The sequence below is a fragment of the Nylanderia fulva genome, unplaced genomic scaffold, assembly GCF_048542155.1.
Source record: "Nylanderia fulva isolate GAGA-0341 unplaced genomic scaffold, ASM4854215v1 Scaffold316, whole genome shotgun sequence".
Lineage (NCBI taxonomy): Eukaryota > Metazoa > Arthropoda > Insecta > Hymenoptera > Formicidae > Nylanderia > Nylanderia fulva.
In genome coordinates this window covers 78,133-102,697 of record NW_028190386.1, presented here as the reverse complement: position 1 = coordinate 102,697, position 24,565 = coordinate 78,133, and the positions used below count along the sequence as shown (strand labels likewise).

The following is a 24,565-nucleotide window of genomic DNA, read 5'->3' as shown; positions in this document are numbered from 1 at the left end:
TCATTTTAATGTATACAATATATACGTTTCTTTTTTTAAAACTAATTGAAATTGTGAATATTTCAACCTTGTTCACATATTCTTTATCTATGTAGAATTATTATGAAAAACATTCAGAAAAACAAAAAAATGTTCAAATATTATTACCATATGTCACATATCATTATCAAATGCTATATGAATAAACCTGTACAACCAAAGATACAGTTATATACATAACATTTAGTTTCATTACTGTTATTTACATATTTTTACTTCATATATTCTCTACGAAATACATGAGATTTTTATATAAAATCGATTTTATTTAACCACATATTGTTCTGTCTTCTCCCTGCACCATCTTAAGAAAAAATTACAATAATTAAATGTCTATAATAATTAATACAGACTATGTATATATATCAAAGAAAAATGTAGACACATAGAAATCTATTTAACAACTTCGAATTACAGACGTCAATTTCAACATTACAGCAGTACATCACTAATCTAGCTTTTCTTGTGCGTTAATGTATTTATGTATATACAAAAAACAAAAATAAATATTTTATACATCTAACACTTGTCACCTATTAACTCCAACTAAAAAAACATTAATAATTTGATATTTCTATAAACTTTTTATAGCACTCAAAAACAAGGTTTATAAAGAAGACGCTCGGTATTGCATCCGTTCTTGTTAACGCATGATGACGAAATATCTAACTTGAAAATAACTACGAAAAGACTAAAAAATCGTCCTATCGTTTCAACTGATTTCACTTCCTTGCACCAGGATATCGATTCTGTAACTTTTTTTAAAGTGAAAATGTGAAAAGTGAAAAATTCTCGCCAATCACGCATTGATTTTAAAATGAAATCGATGTACGATTGGCGGAAATTTTTTACTTTTCACGTTTTCACTTTAGAAAAAGTTACAGAATCGATATCCAGCTGATTTTGCGTATTACAAGTAAAACACAACTTAAATTTACTTAAAAACAAATTATAAATATTAATAAATCAAAGCAAAATAATACTCGAATAAATTATAACAAAATACATAATGTCAATCGAATAATTAACTTCTTGCTTAAAAAATTTGTTCTAACAATAAGGGTTTCATATATTGTGAAATCCTATAAATTTCTTTAAACGAAAAGTCAATTTCAATTAGACGGTTGAATTTTGAGCCAATATTACTATTACATCACATCTATAGCCTCGAGAATCCAATGAAAGCTCCAAAAATCGTTTATCGCTTTTCCGATAGTAATAATTAATTTTAAATTATATGACATTCTTTAGTATATACGAAAATATGATTAAAAAGTTGAAAAAATTTGATAAATGATTGCTATTCAAAAAGATTTTTCAACTTATTTTTGGAGTGTCGTTAAAACAACCGTTTTATAGAAATTAGTGGTGTCGTTATAATAGTCAAATAGTACAATGTGTTGTACATAATTTTGTACTGTCGCTGTACTAATGGTTTTATACTTAATTGCTTATACATATGTACCAGTTCATTTTATTACAAAATTATAACTAATGTATACGTCAGGGAGTCGATGTACTCTTATGTATACAATAAAATGTTCGATTTTTTGATGTCGTCAAAATAGCCAATTGACATATATATATATATATATATATATATATATATATATATATGTGTGTATATATATATATTAAATAATTAGTATCAAAATTAATTTTACTGATTTATTTTTTTTTACAATTTGATGAATATAAATGTTATGTAAAAAGTAGAAGGATAAAACATTAAATATGTAGATAATAGGAATTGTAAAAATATATTTCTATGTATAGTCACAAAAAAGTATTCTTTTATATTTGTTTAAAGCAATTTGAAATATATTTAGTAAAATAATATGAACATATGAGCATATACATGTATATTATATTTTGGTTATCTCGCGCGTTACGTTTGGAAAGTATGATAAGAGTCGGGAATAAAATAACGTGAGAGGCATTTATTGTATATAATTCAAAGTATATTCTTCGAGGAACACAGTCTTTTAAAACCGGTACATGAATATAAAATCGTTCGGATTTATAATGTGCGTCCGTACGCGACGACTGTCAAGAACGGAATCTCCCTCATCTAAAAATGTTCTATCTATATCTTGCCTCAAAAACGCCCTTCGCTAGGCTTCGAGAGGCTTCGCGAATTTTCTATATGTTTTACTTGTTTGTTTCTGTACTACTCGTCTTTCGTCTCGTCTGTTATATTTTATTTATGTTTATTTGTGCCTTTGTCCTTTTCGTATATGTGAGTGTCCGTATTCGTATGCGTGTTTTCCTTGTTAATTTCAGGGAAGTATGGCCCGTATTCATAGTCCAAACTTATTTTTAAAATCGCCTTAAGTTAGGTCTTAAGACGCCCTCTAGATTCATAGTTGCGACTTAAGGTAATCTTAAGATCGCGCCTTAAGGGTCGGCAGGCGACATGGTGGAGACGCCTATCGGCCGGCCGGGAATTAGAGATTCTTATATTCCAGATATTAGCGAAACTACTGAATGAATCTTATTAAATTTATGATATTCTTAAGGGTCGGCAGTACACCCAGGCAAACTCCGAATTGATATTGGAGACCTCGTGCGGTGACAACGCGAAACTCCGGTTTCAGTGTTGCCAACGCCGAGAAACCAATTCTCGGGTTTTATGTAGTGGTGTATGTCTGTACACGTATATACACCAACTGCATCGCTCACGCGGACGCACGTAAGAGAGACAAGGACCGATAATCACGTGTTCTCCTTGTTCATCTACCGTGCCGGTATACGCGAGATGCCGCCTGAAAATGCTTTCTGGCCTTCCGTAGCAGAAAGCAGTAACGTAGCAAGACTAATAAGCACCCACTTTTTGGAAATTGTATATATGGTTATGCACATATGTGCATAACGTATATATATAACATATATATATATATATATATATATTATATAAGGGATATGTTGATTATATTCTTGATTTCTTTTTGATTATTGATGCTATTGTATAATTTGCTCCAAATACTTATAACGTGAAAGAACGTTGAGTAATGTATAATCAATGCAAGGATGTTCAGTATATCATCCAGTATATAAATTAGAGTTCAAATATATCAATATCAATTTTTTTATAATATATATATATATATATTAGAATATAGAAAAATGATAAAAAAATATATTTCGGCGATTTAAAAATTTTTTAATATATTGAAAATATTTTTACTACATACACTATATATAAGTGTAAAATAATTCAGAAAATAAATTTAATAAAAATCTACATACCAGCTGTGTGCATGTGTGCAATTGATTTATTACTTGAAATTTATTTACGGAATTATTTTGCATTTATATATTTATAGTATGTGTAGTTGTAAAATGATTAAAATATTTTCAATATCAAATTTTTAAGTTTATCGCCTATATAAAAAATATATTTCTATGATTTTCTATATTCCAATATATTATAAAAAAATTGATATTGATATATTTGAACTCAAGTTTTTTACGTGATTAAATATTCTTGCATTGAGCCATCATACGTTACTCGTAAGTTCTTTCACGTCATAAGTACTTATGTAGCAGAGAGAAAGAAATGAGAGTTATACAATGTAACATCAATAATCTTATATATTATAATCTTATATATTATATATATATAATATTTCATTTATTTATAAAAAACATTTTATAAATAAGTAAAATATTATACAGACAATGTACAAGATGTTCAGTTTGTGCCATAACAAGCTTCAATCAATAATTATTACTCCAATGAGTATAATTCACAATAATTTTTATATAATATAATAAGTATTTGAATATATAAAAATATTTTTAAAAATTTGTTTTAAAAATTAATTGAAAAAGAATATTTAAAATATTTTTTTATATTTAAAATATTCTTTTCCTTAATTAATCTTAAAAAAAATATTTTTCAATATTTAAAAATATTTAAAAATACTATATATTATATAAAAATAATTGTTGATTATTATATTGGATTATTAATTGAATGAAGCTAGAGCTTTTAATATGGCTTTTAATACTGCTTGACAAGGAGAGAGCATCATTCCATCTTTGTCTCTCTTACATCGCATATGTAGTAGCGTCCATGTAGGTACAAACACTAAAAAATATTAAATTTAATTTTTTTATTGTTTTGAATAATTTTATCATTAATATACTTATTTTCAGAACTATTTCAATTTTTATTTCATACTTATGTTTATATAAATTATAAATTAAAAACATATCAAAAATGTAATATATATTAATAAAATGCAAATACATATAGAAAATTAATTATAAAATGTCATCTTAAAATAGTTTTTATTTTTGTTCTTTATTTACATATGCATACATATACAAAAAAATAAAAATAATATGATAGCCTTTTTGCTGACATTATCTCTCAATATTTGCATCCGTGTGCTCACGTATTAGTGTTTGTACCTACATGGACGCTACTACATATGCGATGTAAGAGAGACAAAGATGGAATGATGCTCTCTCCTTGTCAAGCAGTCAGCATGTTACCACAGAAATTTCCCCTGCTCCTTATGAATCTAGTGAGAATCTTATCGTCCAGATATTTCATAAAATAAGTGACATAACTTCGTGAATTTTTTTTTTAATATATTCTTTATATAATAAAGCAGTCCTCTAAAAGGCCGGATTTTACATTTTCGCTCTTAAAAATTTATAATAAATAAAATACGGACTCGCGGCTAACCCAACCTTACCCGTTCTTAGCTGTGCATTCCCCCAAGTTTATTAAAAATTTTTATTTTTATCTTTTTTTCATAAAATAGCTCTTTAGAGGACTACAAATGAGCTTACTGATTAAGAATATCCTAAATTTAATAAGATTTATTCAATATTTTCGCTAATATCTGGAAAATAAGAATCCGTAATTCCCGGCCGGCCGATAGGCGTCTCCACCATGTCGCCTGCCGACCCTTAATCAGTAAGCTCAAATGCAGTCCGCCAAAGAGTTATTTATTGAAAAAAAGATGAGAATAAAATTTATAATATAACTTGGGGGAATACGCAGCTAGTAACGGGTAAGGTTGGGTTAGCCAGGAGTCCGTATTTTATTTATTATAAATTTTTCAGAGCAAAAATGCAAAATCCGACTCTTTGGCGGACTACTTTCTTATATCACGAATATATTAAAAAAAAAAAAAACCAAAGTTATGTCATTTATTTTATGAAATATCTGGACGATAAGATTCTCACTAGATTCATAAGGAGCAGGGGAAATTTCCGTGGTAACATACTGACAGCTAACAGCTTGACAAGGAGAGACTATCATTCTGTCCTTGTCTCTCTTACATCGCATATGTAGTAACATCCATGTAGACACAAACACTAATGCGTTGAACGAATGCGATTATTGGGAGATATCAGCAAGAACCGGTTTTCGTATTATCATTGTTTCTCTGTATATGTATATTATATGTAAAAGAACAATAAGAATAGCAATAATTCTTGCCTAACATTATCTTCCAATTATCGTTTCGTGTACGCAATATATATTTCACATTATGCATCTGTAACAAATAATCGAATGATTTATTTAAATATTTGCATATAATCTATATAAATCTATATAATAAATAAAATGTGTAATAAATTATCGAATGATTTATTTAAATATTTGCATATAATCTATGTAAATAAAATATGTACAAATAAAATAATATTTATGCAAATATTATTTTATTTGTGTACATATTTTATTTATATACCCAAACAACACCAAGTCCAAAATTGGCGCGTAAGATATCTTTATAAGATGTCTTTTTGATATCATATCATAAGATAGCTGTCTTAAAGATTTCTTAATGCTATCTTATGCGTCAATTTTCGACTTGGTGCTGTCTGGGTAGATAATATGCAAATTAATATGTTTATATATATGCACACACATAGATATGACAATAGCGTTATCGTGATTTTTTTCGATTATTAAAGTTATATTGTATAATCTCTCTCTTATCTCTTTCTCTCTGCTACATAAATACTATTATAACGTAAAAGAACTTACGAGTAACGTATGATGGCTCAATGCAATAATATTCAATCACGTAAAAAACTTGAGTTCAAATATATCAATATCAATTTTTTTACAATATATTAGAATATAGAAAAAATTATAGAAATAAGGCGATAAACTTGAAAATTTTTAAATATTGAAAATATTTTAATCATTTTTACAATTACATACACTATATATATATATATATATATATATATATAAATGCAAAATAAGTCCGTAAATAAATTTATCAAGTAATAAATCCGTTGCATGCTTGCAGCTACATATGCACACACAAATAGCTGGTATGTTGATTTTTATTAAAAATTTATTTTCTGTATTATTTTGCATTTATATAGTGTGTATGTGGGTGTGTGTGTGTGTGTGTGTGTGTGTGTGTGTGTGCGCGCGCGCGCGCGCGTGTAGTAAAAATATTTTCAATATATTTATAAAATTTTTATTGCCGAAATATATTTTTTTATCATTTCTCTGTATTCCAATAATTATTAAAAAATTGATATTGATATATTTGAACTCTAATAATTTACTGGGTGATACATACTGAACATCCTTTGCATTATCAATATTACTCGACATAAGTTCTTTTATGTTATAAGTATTTATGGAGCAAATTATACAATAACATCAATAATAGAAAGAAATCAAGAATAACCAACGCATATTCGTCAATCTATGATTGCTATACAAGCTAATAATAATTTATATTCGTTCTCTTATTCTTGTCTCTCGAAAAAGTATAAGCAATAAATTATCAAATCTAACAAGTACCCGTGTCTAACATTGTAGACTAATTTACTTTCAATTATGCTACTGTTATTATTTATCATTAGACAATTATAAAACATATATATATATAGCACTACAAATTATATATGTATATGTTTTATAATTTATTTTATATTTTATTATTTGACAAGTTAAATCTCTCCGAATCATAATTTGCGCTTACATCTTAAAGATGAAATGCTGTAACTCTCTGATATTCCAATCTGTATTTTTGAAAAGGACCACATCCCGTATGGTCGAAATGTTAAAATAAATATATATACAACTTTAATTTGAGGCCAGTGTAGTCAGACCAAATCTATAACCTCTGTTTTATAATTGTCTAATGATAAATAATAACAGTAGCATATATAATTGAGAGTAAATTAGTATATTTTATATATATATATATATATTTATATATAAATAATATATCCACATATGTGCATAAGCATATATAAAATTTACAAAAATGGGTGCTTATTAGTCTTGCTACGTTACTGCTTTCTGCTACGGAAGGCCAGAAAGCATTTTTAGGCGGCATCTCGCGTATACCGGCACGGTAGAGGAACAAGGAGAACACGTGATTATCGGTCCTTGTCTTTCTTACGTGCGTCCGCGTGAGTGATGCAGTGGTGTATGTACGTGTACAGACATACACCACTACATAAAACCCGAGGATTGATTTCTCGGCGTTGGCAACACTGAAACCGGAGTTTCGCGTTGTCACCGCACGAGGTCTCCAATATCAATTCGGAGTTTGCCTGGGTGTACTGCCGACCCTTAAGTATTACCTTTGTGAAGACTGTCTTCAAATAAGACAATCTTCAATGACGTAAAAAAGTGAAAATAAGACCGTCTTTGTGAAGTCCAGTCAAATGAGCTCTTAAGGTGATCTTATTTGAAATCGCTAGTGAAAAAAGTGTGGTTACAACGTGGTATTATATTCTAAAAGCTAAAGCTAAGCAAGAAAAATGGATATTCCAGCAATAAATATTGAAGAAATTGAAGACATCGAAGATGTTAGAGTGATACGAATTCCGAAACGATATATCCGTGATGCAAATAACCCATTCGAATTTTACGAAGAATCGGAATTTAAAAGACGCTTTAGATTCTCTAAAGAATCGATTTTATATGGAATATTACCTAAAATAGAACAGTATTTGATGAAGATCAATAATCGTGGTTTACCTGTTTACAATTCCTGCTATACAATTGTTAGTTTGTCTACGGTTTTACGCAAGTTCAAGTTTTCAGGTTAGACGCATGATAATATATATTTTATAGATTATTTTATTTTATATATACATGTATTAGATAATTAAAATAAATGCGTTTTAACGTTACAGATGGTTATTGGAGATACAGTAGCATTATCACAACCAACAATATCTAGAATTGTATTTCGTGTATCTGCTCTACTTGCTAGTTTGATAGGAGAAAGTATAAAAATGCCTACTACTCAAGAAAGAAAAACTGAAAATTATCAACTATTTCGAATTCTTGGATATGGTAATGGAGCAATGGAGGTTTACCTGGGATTGATGGTGCAATTGATTGCACACATATAAGCTTAACACATACACGATTTTATCGTATTGATGAAGTATATCGAAATAGAAAAGGGTACTTTTCATTAAATGTACAGGTATGTTACTATAATTCATCCCAGCAAATTAAAATAACATTTGGGTACTTTTCATTTAGCGACACAAATCATAAGTATAATTCTACCTTTGTTGTTCGCTGTTGTTGAAAAAAAAAAATAGAATGATGCTTGTTCGACTTGTGTCGCTAAATGGAAAGCACCCAGTAACATAACATTTAATGTTTCAATAAATTTAAAAATATTAACTGTTACGTAACACACGCACACACACACACACACACACACACACACACACACACACGGCATGTTATATTACAGTTATATTGTTCAGTAGGACATTGAAACACTTATATTACCGTTACTTTGTGTTTGCTGGGATAATTGATAGTTATACTAATAATTATTTATATAATGCTAACATATATATATGTTACGGTCAATTTGAATAATACGGTTATTATACATAATAACCGGTTATTAACATATATACACAATACACATTTAATTCTTTATTTGCTTTAATATGACAGACCGTAATTGGACCACGAATGGAATTTTTAGATGTTGTACCAGAAAATCCTGGCAGTCAGCATGATAGCAGGATTTTCCAAAATTCAAGACTATATATGCAATATATGCAGGGAAGATTAAATGGAAAACTAGTTGGTGATTCTGGTTATCCGACTTTACCATTTCTTTTAACACCAATAGGAAATCCTCAGACAGACGAAGAAATAATGTAAGAAATCTTTCTCGTTTAATATCAAATACTCTCAATCGTATATCACTTTATTAGAAATATTTATTGAATAGCGAGTGAACTTTCTTTTTGCATTCATACTAAATAATTTTATATAATTCTGCAAGAGAGATATATGTACTTAATCAGATTGGAAATTTATTCAATTCATGTGTCGCATAATTCAAATATTCAAATATCTATTTTGAAATTTTATATGTATTATTTTTTCACACAGGTACAATACTATTCACGGAAGAACGAGACAAATTGTAGAAAGAACATATGGCATGTGGAAACGACGGTTTCCTTGTCTATCAAGAGGACTTGGCACAAAATTGTTATGCTCTACAACTATCGTAATAGCATGTTCAGTACTACTCAATCTTGCTCTCATATTCCGTGATGAGCTTCCTGAGGATGAGGAAAATGATCCACATGATGAATATGAAGAAGTTCCGGTAGATCCACCACATTGGCAGCCAGGAGAAGGGTTTGCAGTAAGACAAGCTCTCATTGAACGTTTATTTCGATAAATTTACAAAAACATTAATTATGCTGTATACATTATTAATTTTGATACATATTTAGAAATATATTTATATAACCGTATATATCATTATCAATCATGTACAAAAAATAAACCAATTTTTTAAAATTATGATTGTAAAGTATATATTATTTAAAATATCAAATAAAGTTGTAAAACATATATACATATATATGCTCTCTTTTATTATAATTAAACGTAATTATTTAAATATAAATAATAGTCACTTAAAAAAAATAATATGCTCTGTTTTTAAACATAATTTAAACTTATAGCGTTTATAAGTTTTTAATATATGAGTTTTTTTATATTGAGTCAAGTAGATTATAAATACGATCTTTTTCTTTTTTTAGTTGAAGTTCTGCTAATTCAGCTCTTGCTGAATTAGCTCTTATTTCTAATGTATTATTTTTTTTTAAATGAGTTTCTCTTATAGCAGCCATCCTTTCTTCATGCCTTAATTTGGCCTCTGCTAACTGTTGTTCCTGCTCTATTATAAATTTTAATCTTTGAATTTTAACTTCTTCTTCCGTTTCTCTTTCTGTAAATTTGCGTTTTTTCGCAGTCTTGCTAGTGTCGATAGGCTTAGTGTTGGTTATAAACTTTTCTGTAAAAAAAAATATAACATATTAAAGGTGTTAAAAAAATCATTTTATATACCCATTACACATGCACGTAAACGTACGCATAAACACACACGTACGCACGCACACACACACACACACACACACACAATGCGTTATTCATTAAAGATAAGTGAAATACAAAAATACTATGATAAAGAATAAATATAAAAACAATACAATATGTTATTCATTAAAGATAAATGAAAAAATATACATTTGAATAGTACATACCTTTGGCAACTGATGTTATAGTTTCACATATTGTTTCATTTTCTTTATTTTCTGCAAACGCTTCTGCTAATTCAATGACATCTAAATTCTCGCTAGTATTTTGCACCATTTGTCTTTGATCTAGAATTCAAGAACAAATAAAACAAAGCTATAAGTGAAACAACAGCTATTTTAAGAACTTAATAAAACTTCATATTTTAATGAAAACAAAAACATAGTTAATTGTTAAACATTTTTCAGTTAAAACACAATGCCCATATTTTTTAAGTATATCTCAGTAAACATGAACTAACAATAACATAACATTATTAATAATTATAACTTTTTACTCAATAATGTAACAATTGCAATGTAACATGCAATTGCATGGTATGCAACAGTTATATTGTGGGAAATTATAATATTGACTGTTACGTTACTGTTAGTTTGATGCTTACTTTATTTACTTCTTTGCGCACACGCTTTTTAACTATTATTATCCTTTGCATTCCAATTTGATAATTACTATTGATAAATGAATACATTACCTTCTATTTCATTGTCATTCATATTAGATGAAAATAATACAGGGGCTGTAGCCATTAAAGTAGGTGCTATTAGAGCAACATCTGGATCTATTTCCGTGGAAGGTTTTTCCGGTCCTCCACCTGTAGCAAATCTAGCTTGCCTTTCTTTTGTTATTATATCTCTTTGGTTTTGTTTAAGATTAGTCCACAACTTCTTTAATTGCTGTATGCTTCTCTATAATGTTAAAAGAATATTAGTACAAAATGATATGTATGCTGATATTGGCAGTAAACTCAACACATAACCTAACATAACTTATATCCCACAAAAAAAGACATCACAGATGTAAAAAAAAAAGCGCTAAGTTATATCTTTCGCCAGCAAAAATAGTTCTTTATAATAATAAAAAATATTATCTTCTCAAAAATTATGTTTATAGGAAAAATAATTCTTTGCAAAAACTAATCATCATCAAAAATATTTTCTCAAAAATTATATTTATAAATTATATTTTATTTTTGTTAATAATACTAGAAAATAATTAAAATATTAGCATCAAAAAGTAGTGAAATCAAAAAATTGCGCTAAATAATTATATTAATAATACGAGAAAAAAGGTTAAAATATTAGCATCAAAAAGTAGTGAAATCAAAAAGTTGCACTAAGTAAATGACAACATAATATATAATATTTAGATAAATTTCCTATAATGATACAAATGTATAATTATTGCTTTATTTTAAAACGTTTATAATATATATATGAACAAAATAAATTCAGTAAAATATATATATATATATTTATTTATCTTTACATTTAAATAACATGAATAATTATGTAATTAATTTAAACTGGAATGTATATACATTGTAAAGTTATTATATATTTTTATAAAATATTTAGATAAATAGATATATATAATAAAATAAATTATTTATCTATAAATAATTATTTAATTCAAATATATTTAAACGTATAGTCAAAAAAGGTAATATAAGGCACAAAGAATTAAATTTAGAAAATTAAAAAAATTTAAAGTTAAATAAAAATTTTTAATTTAAATTAAAAAATAAAAGTAAAAAAAATGTAATGTACAAAAAGCGCTAAGTATTTTTTGTACATTACATTTTTTTTACTTTTATTTTTTAATTTAAATTAAAAATTTTTATTTAACTTTAAATTTTTTTAATTTTCTAAATTTAATTCTTTGTGCCTTATATTACCTTTTTTGACTATACGTTTAAATATATTTGAATTAAATAATTATTTATAGATAAATAATTTATTTTATTATATATATCTATTTATCTAAATATTTTATAAAAATATATAATAACTTTACAATGTATATACATTCCAGTTTAAATTAATTACATAATTATTCATGTTATTTAAATGTAAAGATAAATAAATATACATGTATATAAGAGAATATTATATGTATTATATGTATATAAGTATGTATATAAGAGAAAATTATCAAAATTAAATTAGAGAAAAGAAGGAATCAAAAAGCAGAATTTTCTTCAGATAAGTTTTATAAAACAATCCTATTCCAACTTTGAATATTAATTTGAATAAGGATAATTTGTGTTGTATTTCTTTATTATTTTCAGTTAAGTTAACACATCATATCTTTAATTTAAATTGATGCATACAAAGGATACACATGCAAAGGATAAATGCAAAGGAAATTAAACATACAATATAAAAGAGTCAAAAAAGGATAAAGAATAAATAAAGAAAAAAAGAAAGAAATAGTACAATTATGAACAATAAAGTAGGTATGTTTATAATATTGACATTATTTTTCTTTTTATTATTAGTATATACAATATATATATATATATATATATATATATATATCATGTTTAGTAATACAACATCACACTCACATTCAATTTAAATTGATACTCACATACAAAGAATAAATTTTAATATAATGAGTAATATATGTTTATATCTCTGCTTTTTGTAAAGCGATAAAAGATTATTAATATTAATACATATATTAAAGTTATATTTATTAATACTTATTAAAGTTAACTTATTCAAATTATATTTTAATAATAATCTGTTATGAAATATAATATTTTTTAATACTACCTATATATTATATAATTTTTGTATATATGTAATAATTTTAATTCTTTTTGACACAAACATATACGGATTACACATGTATACATTTGTATTTAGAAACAACGAAATTAATGATGATTTTCCACACCACCTATATGAGGTACCATCAATGGCGCGTTAGGTTTTTTTTAAATAGACCTTCGCCTGGAGCCATATTATACCACATTATATTACATAATATTGTACTATATTTCTTATTTATAAATGTAATGTCTTTTACAAAATATTTTTTACACACTTGTCGTTGACAAGTGTGATGTCTTTTAAAGATATTTTTACATACTGATTTTTTACAAGTACGACATCTATTACAGACAAATTTTATTTCATATACATATATATAATTAAGTGAGCAAAACTATTATTACATTATAAAAATAATAATGTCCATTTATATAATTTATTTTATTTTGAAAAATATCATTCTATACATCATTAGCTAATGAAATACTAGGGTTATTATCGGTAACATATAACGTTGAACTATGCTTTCTTTTTTAGGACAAATAGAATATAATTTGTACCCTTTATAACAAATGCTTTACATTTATTAATCTTCATGTCCAGAAGAAATTTTTTTCTTGCATTTATCATTGATTTTAACACACAACTTTTTTTTTTTTTTTTTTTTTTTTTTTTAAGTCAGGAAATTTGCCTAAGCCAAACTTCGCCGTCCTGACCCCTGAGGGAGGGCCAGGAGGCTTCGTGGTGGATTCCCGCCCGTAGTATCCCGAAGGACTATCGGGCGGGGGACCGACCTAAAATCTGACTGAAGCCCCTGGTCGTATGAGTGTTGTCCACCGCGGAACCGCGTGAGCATTACTTCACGGTGGACACCCGACCGGCGTCCTTTAGGGAGGACACACAGGAAGGATACTACCGGTATCCCCCCGGAGAGGACAATACCCTTGCCCCGAAAGGGCATCGGAGGGAGCCGGGCTACTAGCTCCCCCCGGACTTCCCTGGGTCGACGTGCAATGGGATCGAGGCCCCCACCCCTCTCCCTGCCGAACCCGGTAAGTGAGACGGCCGCAGCCGCCCACCCCACATTTAAGACGTTACAGGACGTCACCAACTACGTGGACAGACATATACACAATCCACGACATAGACCAAATAAAGGGCCACAGGCCCAGCTCTCTAAGGGCCAACGATGAGGCACAATGGCTGACCACAATAAAGGTGGGAGGGTTGTTACTCCCACCTATGAACGAAAGACAACAAGACTAAACAAACAACATGGACTTGGCGCGGGTGAAGAGGCCGCGGAGTCACCTTTCGGCAGCCTCCCCGACACTCAAACACCCATCGCCGCTACCTACTTGGTCAAAAAATCATCGCACGAAAATGTTCACGATTCAGTTCCATTTTTTGCCGAGACGAAACTTTCAACTAAATATAAAATAAACAAATAGCGTCTGTATGACAAAATGTTCTGAGTACGCATATCGTCAAAAATGTCAAACTTTACGATGGAACCGTCAGATGGACTCACATGACATCAGTGTTGCCAATTCCCGAAATATAAATAGTGACCCTCGTATTAATAAAAACAGACTCTTCGCGTACTGGTGGCAATTGTAATAAATCACCTAATAATAATATGTGCTTTTTCCCGAACCATCCATCATCGTCATCAAACGTGTTGAATATTTCTGTTAATCTAAGATGTATATATATAAAAGTGATATTTGATACCATTGATATTTCATCGATTATAAAAAGAATAGTATTCTTTAATTCCTCTCTTAATGTTTTTAAAACAACGTCGGATAATTGTCTGTATTTAGGAATATAGCCATGCTCCACTGGTAATTGAAAAAGTCTATGAATAGTAAGTCCATCAATATTAAAGGCAGCAATACCCGTGGGTGCAGCTACCGCAACATCCTTATTTAAATTTTGTTTCACCCAACATTTAATAGTTTTTATGAGATAACTTTTGCCTGTTCCACTTTCGCCACTTACATAATGTCTCAAGCATTTCGAATCAGATTTAATGGTATTTGTAATGGTATCGAATACTTTCCTTTGATCATCATTTAGCCCAGAAATTAAATCATCGATATTTGTTTCGTCTGGTTTAGCTAAAACATCTCTAAATTCTTGCATAGCATTTCCTGCTTCCAAAGCAAGAAATTCTGTTTCATTATTAGATTGCTTATTTTCCTCTTGTGATTTTACTATTTTATTTAAATAATTCTCAATATTTTCTTTAATATTTTTCAAGTAATTTTGATCATTAACAATTTTTTCATGATAAGATATTGCTTCTGGTAGTTGCGAACATATACTTAAAAATGTTTCTGCATAAGTAGAATATTCTGATTTTATTTCTGATAAATCTCTCCATGGTTTGAATAATAATAATAACAAATAGTAATATTTTTCTGGCTGCATTTCAACATTGTATTTATAATGATTCACCAGATATCCACGCTGTCTTTTCTTAATATAATGTGGATATTTACCTTCACCTTTCAAAGTATAAAAATTATTGGCAGGTATTTTCTTTGTAATATCATACCATTTCGCAAAATTATAAAGGCTCAACGATTCGAGTTCTTGTGGTCTAGTTGGATAGTAATAATCAATCATTGATTTACAAAAAATGTCTGTTGAATCTGCGTCCAACAATTTAATTTCTTTAAGTGTTTTTATTTTTCGGCTTCTAATTTGATTAACATCTAGCCATCTAATTGTTGTACATGGATCTATTCCATATAGTGATATACCGAGAAGTGTGTCGCATGCTTCTAGAGCACCACATTCTCTGTTATTTAAATTACGCATTGCAAAGTTCCAAAGACGACTACGTAATGATTTCGTAGAGTTAACTGCTTCGAATGTATCATTTGCATAACTCGACTCAGATTTTGTAGTATATTTTGTACAGTACCAATTTAACAAAGTTGATTTTTCACCAATAAATTGCATATCCATGTTACCTTCCCATGCAGTTAAAATTACAGGATTGTAATCATTAATATTCTTTTCTTTTTCTTCTCGTGGAAGATCGTATAATCTGCTTTTTGCTTTTAAAGTTCTTCTTCCTGCTATCGACGATACTAGATCTTTTAAAATTAGATTTTTGGTGACTGGACGTGGAAATCCAAATCGACAAACACGAGTAACACCCTTTTTACTTTTCTTACATCGTAAACAGTAATTATTATGAACGTGACGTTGATGAGTATTGACTCTTCGATATAATAAAGGTGAAATATCTTTATCGGGTAATTTACATGATATATATTTCAATAGAAACTTAACAATTTCTTCATTAGAAGATTCGCCGATTAAAGGAGCGTCTTTTATCCATACTAATAAATGAAAATGTTGAGTACCTCTACCTTGATACTCACGTCTCCAAAAGTAATGTGTTACTTCACCAATCGGATGATCACTCGAACATATGAAATCCAGCATAGCGTGAAATTGATTTTCCATATATCTAGATACGGACACGGGATCAGATGCAATAAGTTCATTCGCAGATTTTGTGGACATATTAGGATTTATTTCTCGAAGATATTCAATCATATGAGACCACAGCCATTCGCTTGGACTTAGAGTTAAAAACCAGGTAGCAGGTCCATAATAATAGATCATACAACTTAAATTACATCTAGGTTTGCGCCAATATTGTTCACTGTTGCGAAGTCTTGAAAATATTGTACTTATGTTTCCTTCTAATTTATTTTCTGACATTGCATTCAAGAAGCTTTTTGCTGTAAATCGTTCTCTCAAATTCACTATATTCATTTTATGATAAATACCACTATTTAATTGTCGAATATTTGCATTATTCAATAAATAAAATATATACTGTATATTTAAACGAAATTGAGAATGTTTGGACATTAATCGTGATTTGATAAACTCGCTATCTGACAGACGTATTGGTCTTTCTTCATATTGACCATTTTTTCCAAATGGATATAAATCGGGAAAGCACAAAAGATCCAAAGTTTTATCTCGACCATCTATCTATTGGAATATTTTCAACTCTTAACATTTGATACAACGCTGTTGCACTCTTATTTGTTCTTTTATCATACATTGGATAAATAGTAAACTGTTCGTAATACGTGTCCGGATCCGTAATCTGTGTCAATAATGCTTGCTGAATTTGTTCCACATTATCATTCAATTGATATTCGACGTCGTTTAGTTTGTCAGTTAATAGATCATCATGTGATTTTGGTAATTCAATTGCTGTATATAACGGATTGTGTTTTTTGAACCATGTTAATACTTCATAAATTTTTTTAACATTTACTAAATTTTCCCACATTATTTTAGATTTAGTTGGAACACCACGAACTACAATGTATAATTCGTGATCATAATTTAATACGTCTGTTGGGTTACAAATTTTTTTTATCGTTTTATTTACTGGCAATGGTAAGTGAAACGTTCTGCCTTTAACTTTACTTTGAAGATGTGATTGTGGTAAATTTTTCTTTGATACTGTTCCCATTTTCTGTACAACTTGAAAAGCTTTTGCTCTTTGTATCAAAATTTTTTCATATTCATTTAATGTAGTTATTACGTCTGGTGTTTTGTCAACGTATAAATTATTCAAAATACATATTGGTGGTAAAGTGCCTTTACGAAAGTATGTCAAACAGTATCGGCAAATATATAACTCTGTACTTTTTAAATCAATATGCAAGTAGTTTATTAATTTCTTCCATTGTTTTCCTGATAAAGACTTTCTTAATTTTCCCACATTAAAAACATTTCGTTTAAAGCAAAGTTTTTCACAAGATAAACATACAAATTGAGGTGTATCTGTAGACCGTTTTGTCAATACGGTAAAAGCTTTCGAATACTTTAATAATATTTCATCTTCATTTAAGTTTATAACTGTTTCGATATTAACATCGGTAAACATACTTTTCCTACATATATTATCAACAATTTTGTCCAAAATTTGCACATCACCAGAATGTAAAGCTTCGTCCAATTTTAATAGTTTGTGGTAATAATATGTCAAGCGAGAAGCAAGTCTTTGTATATATCTCACTTTTGGATAATGTGGTGACAAGAAATGCAAAGCCAACAATTTAGATTTACATAATTTGGGATCAATGTAACATACTTGCGAATGACCAAGTTTATTCGATTGTCTATATGAATATGAACATGTTTCTATTGATTTAATAAATGTAGAAATATTTCTCACTTTTGAACACTTTGATATTGTTGTTAAAAATTGTTTGAATCGTTCAATTATAATAGCATCATTTATTCTACATAGAGATCCACATTTCCAAAATATTGTTGTTTTATTACGTGTACATTTTGTCGTTATTGGTAAAACATTAGTTACTTGTCCATTTTTATTTATTATTAATGCTTCCTTAAATTCAATATACTTGTAATTACTTTCAAAAAAATATGATTCTGTGGAAGCAGTATGTTTACTTGAACCACATAAAGCTTGATTATAATTATTGGAAGTAATATCATCATTACATTTATTAGCGCGACTTAAACATACTTCTGCTTTTTCTCTTAATAATGCCAATGTTTTTCTCAAGATTATTATGTATTTTTCTCTAGCGTGTATACACCATTTAATTATTCGTTCTGCTCGAAGTCTTTTTTCTTCTATTGAAGATCCTTTAATATTTCGTAAGAGGATTTTAACATATGTTTCCATTGATTGCAAAATTCCAATTCTATTTTCTTTTAAATACATACGCTTATATTTCCAACATATTTTATTAGCTATACAATTTTTTTGCTTTTTTGTTATATATTTCTTGTGGTTTTCATAATATTTTTTATTAGATAATTTCTTATTTGTAGGACAACGTATATATTTTTCCAATCTTTCACATTCATGTTTCTTATGTAAAACATAATATTTACGTTTTTTTTCACGTTTATCATTTCTATCATTTGCATATTTTAAACGCTTTATAGCACGATTTTCTAATAAATTATATGCATATGCTTTTCGTTTTGCTGCACGATTTTTAATTCTATTTTCTTCAAGTTTATCATACATTAATTGTTTTTTGATTCGAAGATCATATTGTTCTTGAGTTTCATATTTTCTTTCTATTCGTTTTCGATATGCATCTACTCTTCTGCGTTCTACTACTTTTAAATGTGGAACATTTTCTGGAATGTTATTAATACAATTTTGTGGAAAATGTTCAATTATATTAGTATCAAAAATTTTAAATAAATGACTTCTCATCAAAGAATGTTCATAGTTTATAATATCTGGTTTTAAACCAAATAATAATGATATAGCAAAAACAATTGCAAACACACCACAATCATTTCCATTTGGTTGTTGTTGCACTTTAGGAAATTTAATATTATTTTTATTGAAATTAAAAAATGGATATACAATTTTTTTAAATATATTTCATGATGAGCATGCAGTTTTCCATAATTTAATGAATCATATATATATATATTTAGTATCATAATAGCTGCATACCCAGTGATCATCATATTTCGATGTACTGCTATGCAAGATTTGTATATGTTCTTGCATAACTGAAATAGGCTCTATTGTTTCGGGACATTGAATCCTCCATGTATCACGAGGACAAAAAGAAGAGCAATTTTTTAATATAGAATTAAATGCATCGATATGAATATCTTCCAACCACATATTATTTTGCTTTATAATATTTATGTCGTAATTTGATAATATTATATTACATAATTTTTTCATTCGTAGAACAATGTATATTACATTTTTTCAATCTCTTACATTTACGCTTTTTGTATAAAGCATCATGCTCATCATTTTTTTCATTTTTTGCATATTTTAAACGTTTTACAGTATGTACATTTTCTAATAAATTATATGTATATGCTTTTCGTTTTGTTGCATGCTTTTTAAATATATATTATATGAATATTTCATGCGTTTAACGCCACGATTAACAATGTTTACTTCACAAAATTTACGTTTAATATTTTTTTTAATACCAGTCTTAATTGGTGACAAATGTTCTTTTTTACTTTTCTTTCTCTCACTTGTAATGTCCTCCAGAGACAATGCTTTTCTTCTACACCACTCTTTTTCAATTATTCTATCTTTTACAAACAAAGTATCTTTTATACATATATCATTTTCATATGTAATGTTTTTTTCTACAGACATAATATCTTTTTCAGACAAGCACTTTATTTTACACCTACTTTCTTTAAATGTAATGTCTTTTACAGACACGATGTCTTTCCTAGACAAACATTTTTTTTCACATTTAACTTCTGCAAGTGTGATGTCTTTTACAGACATGATGTCTTTTTCAAACAAACACTTTATTTTACACCTACTTAATTCAGATGTAATGTCTTTTAACAGACACGATGTCTTTTCTAGACAAACATTTTTTTCCACACTTAACTTCTGCAAGTGTGATGTCTTTTACAGACATGATGTCTTTTTCAGACAAACACTTTATTCCACACTTTTCTTCAAATGTGATGTCTTTTACAGACATGATGTCTTTTACAGACATGATGTCTTTTTCAGACAAACACTTTATTTCACACTTATCTTCTTCAGATGTGATGTCTTTTACAAACACGGTATCTTTTTCACACTTAACTTCTGTAGGTGTATCCTCTTTTTCAGACAAACATTTACTGCCTTTTAAAGATCCGATGTCTTTTGGAGACAAATATTTCTTTCCATATCTACTTTCTATAGATGTGATGTCTTTTACAGACAAAATATCTTTTGCAAGCAAACATTCTTTTCCATCTATGTCATTTTCACATGTAATATTTTTAACGGTTATAATATCTTTTTTAGATAAAGTTTCATCTTTTATACATTTGTCTTTTTGAGATATTTCTTTTTCGTTTTGGTGCTGATTTTGTTCTTTTTTATATTTTCTTTCTATTCGTTTTCGATATGCATCTACTCTTCTGCGTTCTACTACTTTTAAATGTGGAACATTTTCTGGAATGTTATTAATACAATTTTGTGGAAAATGTTCAATTATATTAGTATCAAAAATTTTAAATAAATGACTTCTCATCAAAGAATGTTCATAGTTTATAATATCTGGTTTTAAACCAAATAATAATGATATAGCAAAAGCAATTGCAAACACACCACAATCATTTCCATTTGGTTGTTGTTGCACTTTAGGAAATTTAATATTATTTTTATTGAAATTAAAAAATGGATACAATTTTTTTAAATATATTTCATGATGACCATGCAGTTTTCCATAATTTAATGAATCATATATATATTATATATATATTTAGTATCATAATAGCTGCATACCCAGTGACCATCATATTTCGATGTACTGCTATGCAAGATTTGTATATGTTCTTGCATAGCTGAAATAGGCTCTATTGTTTCGGGACATTGAATCCTCCATGTATCACGAGGACAAAAAGAAGAGCAATTTTTTAATATAGAATTAAATGCATCGATATGAATATCTTCCAACCACGTATTATTTTGTTTTACAATATTTATATCGTAATTTGATAATTTTATTATATTTTTAATTACCATTTTATTATTTTCTGTATTTTTTTCAATTAAATAAAAATAAAAATATAATTGAAGTACTTACTTGATCCTGTACTTACTTTGTAACTACCGCCAACTATCGCATCAACTGCCAACCCGACTCCTTTAAAAAATGTAAAATTTAAAACAATACTAAAATTATAAACATTATTTAAAAGTACTATGACACGAAACTTGTAGAGAATATGAAATTAAGAAAAGAGACATGTTATATAAATTAAAATATTTATATATATATATATAATTTATATAAAAATATATATAATTGTATAATTAAATAAAACTCGATTAAAAAGTAAAGTTATCGTCCGATCGCTGAAGTTAACTAATGCTTGAACATAATCAATATTTAAATGGGTGACCGCTTGGGAGCATTATTATTTTGTATAATAATATATAATCATATATATTTATATATATTCCTTATATATATATATATATATATATATATATATATATATATATATATGTATGTGAATGGTATATTGTGAGGACGGACACTAACACATATATTTTTTCGCATACATAGATATACATCGACATGTAGATGAGTACATCAATAGAATTTTATATATGTACATTTATTTTTCGAAGTTATTAAGCATTTTTGTCTTTATATAGTGATCGTATAAATCGAGGACCGATACCTTATTTTATAATAAAATAAAATTATACTTTTCAATTTAAAATATCTTTGTATACATAGTATCTTTAATACAAATTAGAGCTCCTGACAGAATTAATTCTATAAATATTCATTATTAAATATAAAATATCATCAAAAGTAAAAAAAATGAATAATGTTTATTGTGAGGCCCAATAGATGTTCGAATATATACAATTTACATACATAAGTATCCTTATTGTTCCTTCTAGATTGTCTTCATTCTAAAGTTTGTGGTTCGGTAAAAATTTGTGAATCGCTATCTCAAGCTATTTAAAAATAAATTAGACAGAACTTTATTAATTATATATGAGAAACGTATATTGTGAGAACACTTTTATTGAACAGGTGTACATTAAGTAGACCAAGCATCATGTACAGGGTGTTGCACTTGAATACACGGCAGTATGACAGGTTGCCTATCCCGTCGGGGTCCGATCGGTCGAGAAATACGCGTGTCAATAATATCGATGAATACGTCCGCGGATAAAACAGAACAAGCGGGCATGCTGTATACGGCGCGAAGCCTACGAGTCGTAAATTGTTTATCTCATAATTAATCTGTGAATCCTTTTCGCGCCTGTGCTGAATCCTTTTTTAGTATAGTAACGGTGAGCTGAGGGAATAGCGGGAACTTGAAAGTGTTAGAATTTTGCTCACAGTTTAAAAGAAATAATGTCACATACAAACATTATATTAATATTTATTTATATTAATATACATTATTATACATATAATTTATATTAATTTACATTAATATTATTATTTATATTATTATTTATATATTTATTTATATTTATATTGTTTATGATATGAGTACCAACGTACTTTATGAGTACTATTTTTATAATTATACGAAACGTGTATTATGAGAACTTAATTTTTTTAATTTTATACAGGGTGTCCCCTAATTTGCGGATCATCTCGTGTGCATATAGAACGTGTTAAATTGAATAAAAAAGTCCTTTATCATTTTTGTGATTTTTGTAATAATTAATGAGAAATAAATTAAAAAACATCGGCCAATCTGTGCTAAAAAAAAGCGCGCGGCGCGAAAAGGCCTCCCATTTGTTACTTGATACTAGACGCGCGACAAGACAGTAAAAGGAGCATTTTGCAAATGACATAGATTATAGATTAAAATCTCTTTTTTTTTCTTTGTTTTTAACTTATTTCTTATTTTTTCCTTATCTTAATTTTTTTAAGTCACTTCAGGGGGGTAAAGGGAACGTAGGAATTAAAATCTCAAACCAAGAAATTATTCCTAACAAGTCTTAGCATTGGCTAAGCAAATTTCGTGCTTTGTGCACATTTAAAAAGACTGAAAAATTAAATTTTCGCGGTTTTCACGTACGGACATCCGCGTTAGGCTCTTACAGCGAACATTATCTCTATGTTATTTTAATTTTTTTTACTTTATTAGTTTAGCCACATCATTTTGTTATAAGTATTATAGAAAAATTAAAAACATTGTAGTAAAAAATATTATAATTGAAGAAATTACGATTTTTCTTAATTTTTTAATATAGTAAAAAGATTTACAATATAGTAAAAGATTAGAATTGATATATAAATGTTATAAAAGATATTTACCACACATTTGGCAAGAATTATCCAGTATTTACATTAACATTTTATTTTTTAATAATATATATTTATATATAATATTTATATATAATATTATATAATATTATATATAATATTATAGGCTTCCGGTTCCGGTGAGAGTGTGAGTGACAGGTGTGTGAAAGCGTGGCAGGTATTTATGAGGAAAGAGTGAGAAAAGGGGTGAGGAGAATAGGAGATAGGAGGTGAGAGGGCATAGGAAAAAGAGGAGGATAGATTGAAAGGATAGGAGAAGGAAAAGGGGTAAGGAGTTAGTAAATAGAAAGCAGGAAAAGGTGAGACACGTGGACACGTAGACACGTGGAAGAAAGAGAGTAGGTGTAGAGAGCAGGTGCAGATAGAAAGATAGGGAATTCAATAGGGAATTCACTAGGGAATTCACTAGCGAGTTGGAGCGAATTAGAACATAGAGTAAGTGAATCAAAGAAAGAAAGCGATAAGAGAAAAATGAATAAGGAGGAAAAGAATGTTAGTGAAGAGAATAGTAGAGATAGGAG

General features: G+C 28.1%; 1 protein-coding gene across 1 annotated transcript; it reads right to left on the bottom strand.

The window, feature by feature from the left end:
* Positions 1-9,891: 9,891 nt before the first annotated feature.
* LOC146722425 (uncharacterized) lies at positions 9,892-16,749 on the bottom strand. The gene is made up of 5 exons (XM_085484791.1): positions 16,605-16,749; positions 15,208-15,380; positions 11,118-11,331; positions 10,591-10,710; positions 9,892-10,340 (listed from the first exon to the last, which is right to left on the bottom strand). The coding sequence occupies exons 1-5, from the start codon at positions 16,747-16,749 to the stop codon at positions 10,039-10,041; spliced, it is 954 nt and encodes a 317-aa protein (XP_085340917.1). The 3' UTR covers positions 9,892-10,038.
* Between the last annotated feature and the right edge of the window lie 7,816 nt (positions 16,750-24,565).

Bases quoted from the DNA above. Each gene is read 5' to 3' on its own strand.
- LOC146722425 (XM_085484791.1), bottom strand. From the start codon at position 16,749: ATGTCCACAAAATCTGCGAATGAACTTATTGCATCTGATCCCGTGTCC. The intron at 10,711-11,117 runs GTAATGTATTCA...CTTGAATTCTAG, and splicing joins GAATGACAATGAAATAGAAG to ATCAAAGACAAATGGTGCAA. The intron at 10,341-10,590 runs GTATGTACTATT...TTTTTTTTACAG, and splicing joins TATAACATCAGTTGCCAAAG to AAAAGTTTATAACCAACACT.